The sequence below is a fragment of the Gorilla gorilla genome, chromosome 9 (genome assembly GCF_029281585.2).
Source record: "Gorilla gorilla gorilla isolate KB3781 chromosome 9, NHGRI_mGorGor1-v2.1_pri, whole genome shotgun sequence".
Classification (NCBI taxonomy): domain Eukaryota; kingdom Metazoa; phylum Chordata; class Mammalia; order Primates; family Hominidae; genus Gorilla; species Gorilla gorilla.
Window position 1 is genome coordinate 63,778,627 of NC_073233.2, and position 2,723 is coordinate 63,781,349.

A 2,723-nucleotide genomic window follows, 5' to 3' on the forward strand; every position below is an offset into this window, starting at 1 on the left:
TAATTCTCTTGTTCATATTTTGTTGCTCTGTTAAAACTTAACCTTTTAAAAACTGATATGCTCCTTACTCCTGAAAATATTTTATTCAAACTGGTTACCTGATTATTTCTGGGCAAAGTTAATAAATAATATTTTTGTTTTGTATTACTCTCATAACTCAAAATGTTTCCATGTATTTTTTTTTTTAATTCAATGCTCTTTAAATCTTACCTCTTGGTAATTCTTAGGATTGTTGTAAACTTACTTTTACTTCTCTTACATAATGGCAGGTTACATGAACTATCTCTTCATTTATTTATAGAGCTCTAAAATTACATTGATTTAAAGGAGTAACATGGATTTTCCATGAATTTCTTTAAGGCAACCTTTACATCATTATTCCTCAGGCTGTAGATCAAGGGATTCAGCATAGGAATCACCAATGTGTAAAACACAGAAGCCATCTTATCAGTATCCAATGAGTGGTTGGTTTGGGGCTGCAAATACATGAATAGCATTGTCCCATAGAAAACCGTGACTGCTATCATATGCGAAGCGCAGGTGGAAAAGGCTTTTTTCCTTCCTTCTGGTGAACGTATCCTTAGAATGGACAAAACAATATTGAAATAAGATACTAGAACTGTAATCATGGAAAAAACCAAATTTGTTGCTGCAGATATAAAGACTATTGTTTCTGGCATGTAAGTATCAGAGCAAGATAATGCTAACAGAGGTGCAATATCACAGTAAAAATGATTGATTATATTAGAAGAGCAATAAGACACAGAGAATATACAAGGTGAAACCACAATAGCTGTAGAAAAGCCATAGAGGTACGTGAGGGAGACCAGCAGGAGGCAGAGCCGCCGAGACACCACCACCACGTAGAGCAGAGGGTTACAAATGGCCACATAGCGGTCATATGCCATCACAGCCAGCATCATTACCTCCGATACAATAAAGAACAAGAACCCTCCCAGTTGGGTGGCACATTCATAGAATGAGGTAGTTTTCTTCTTTACTAAAAAGTTCATCAGCATTTTAGGGGCAATGACAGTAGAGTTGCCAAGATTGATGATAGCTAGATGTCGCAGGAAAAAGTACATGGGGGTTTGAAGTCGAGAGTCAACACCGGTGAGGGTGATAATGCCCAGGTTCCCTGCCATGGTCAGCACATAGAGCACCAGGAAGACCAGGAAAAGGGGAATCTGGAGCTCTGGACAGCTAGAGACACCTGTGAGAATAAACTCAGTGACCCTGGTGAAATTTTCAGGAGCCATGTCAGAGTTTGGAAATTCATCTGTTTGAGGAAGAAAATAAGTGGTTATAGACGTTAAGGAATCATTTTCTAGGACTTCTACTAGATGGCAAGGACAATTCCTGGGTGTGATCTTCTTGTCATGTATTAATCTAATTCAGTTATTAAACTCAGTATTCTCAGTCTAATAAATCAGCTTTGCAATCACTTGGGAGAGAGTAAAGCAAGTATGGTAAATTTAGTATGGCAAAGTAAATAGTTGTTTCAGCATCCTGCAACACTTTGAGGGTTTACTGCCTTGCAGTGTAATTGAATTAATAATATGTTCTTAGCTTAGAAACATTTGAAGCCAGGATGTATCTGATGATTTTTGCACTGATCATGAGAAAGGCTGAAGAAATTGTATATCGCCAAATAATCCAATGGCTACTTGCAATTTCCTAATCTGATAATTCTTCCTTTGCCTCAAGAATAGGTACTTTACTCTTCATTTTAAGAATTATATCCTTTTATAACATGTATTAGATCTATATTGAGCTTGCAAATTACAACATGCATGTTTGTTTACTACTTTTTCTCTTTCCATTTTATTAACTCAAACAAAAATACATGGATAAATCTCTTCAGATCTATTTTTCAGGTAGCTGTTTCTCTTCTTAGGTTTCCATAAATAATATCAGTAAAATTTTGTGCAGGCGTGGTGGCTCAAGCCGGTAATCCCAGCACTTTGGGAGGCCGAGGCGGGCAGATCATGAGGTCAGGAGATGGAGACCATCCTGGCTAACACAGTGAAATCCCTCTCTACTAAAAATACAAAAAAAAAAAAAAAAAAAAAAAAAAATGCCGTGCATCGTGGCGGGCGCCTATAGTCCCAGCTACTCGGTAGGCTGAGGCAGGAGAATGGCGTGAACCCGGGAGGCGGAGCTTGCAGTGAGCCGAGATTGCGCCAGTGCACTCCAGCCTGGGCGACAGAGCGGGACTCCGTCTCAAAAAAAAAAAATCAGTAAGATTTTTATCATTTTTGTAATTCCTCGACATTATGCTTTCCTGGGTACTACTTTCTATTTCTTCCCTCTCATGACTATTCTTTTCCTTGTGCTAAAAGTTCGTACAATTCTCCGTGTTTTTTTCATGATTTTTCTTTTAAATCAATTTTTTTGTTTATAAAATGTTATATTTCTTAAATTTACACAATACACTTGCTCTTAATTTTAGCTGATTTGTTTTTTTTTACGTTTTTTGATATCTATATTATTGTAACAGGAATAAACACCTTCATTTTGAGAGTTTTTATGATAATTATGTTGCATGTATTTGCCATAGATTCAGCGTGCTATTTTAGTATGGATGAACACTTTCCTAGAGTTGTATATTTTAATCATGATTATTTGCCCCTAACTAAGTGAATTCATGTCCTGTTGGAGTCACAATTGATAGTTCCAGTGGTGGGCACCTGGTCCAAATAAGTCTTATCATATAGTTCTTT

At 36.9% G+C, this 2,723-nt stretch overlaps 1 protein-coding gene across 1 annotated transcript; it reads right to left on the reverse strand.

Annotated features, from left to right (window-relative positions):
* Nucleotides 1-311: 311 nt before the first annotated feature.
* OR8J3 (olfactory receptor family 8 subfamily J member 3) lies at nt 312-1,259 on the reverse strand. The gene has a single exon (XM_004051119.3). It carries the CDS (start codon nt 1,257-1,259, stop codon nt 312-314), a length of 948 nt encoding a protein of 315 aa, XP_004051167.3.
* Nucleotides 1,260-2,723: the final 1,464 nt, after the last annotated feature.

Excerpts from the sequence above, each read along its gene's own strand:
- OR8J3 (XM_004051119.3), bottom strand. The coding sequence starts at position 1,259 with ATGGCTCCTGAAAATTTCACCAGGGTCACTGAGTTTATTCTCACAGGT.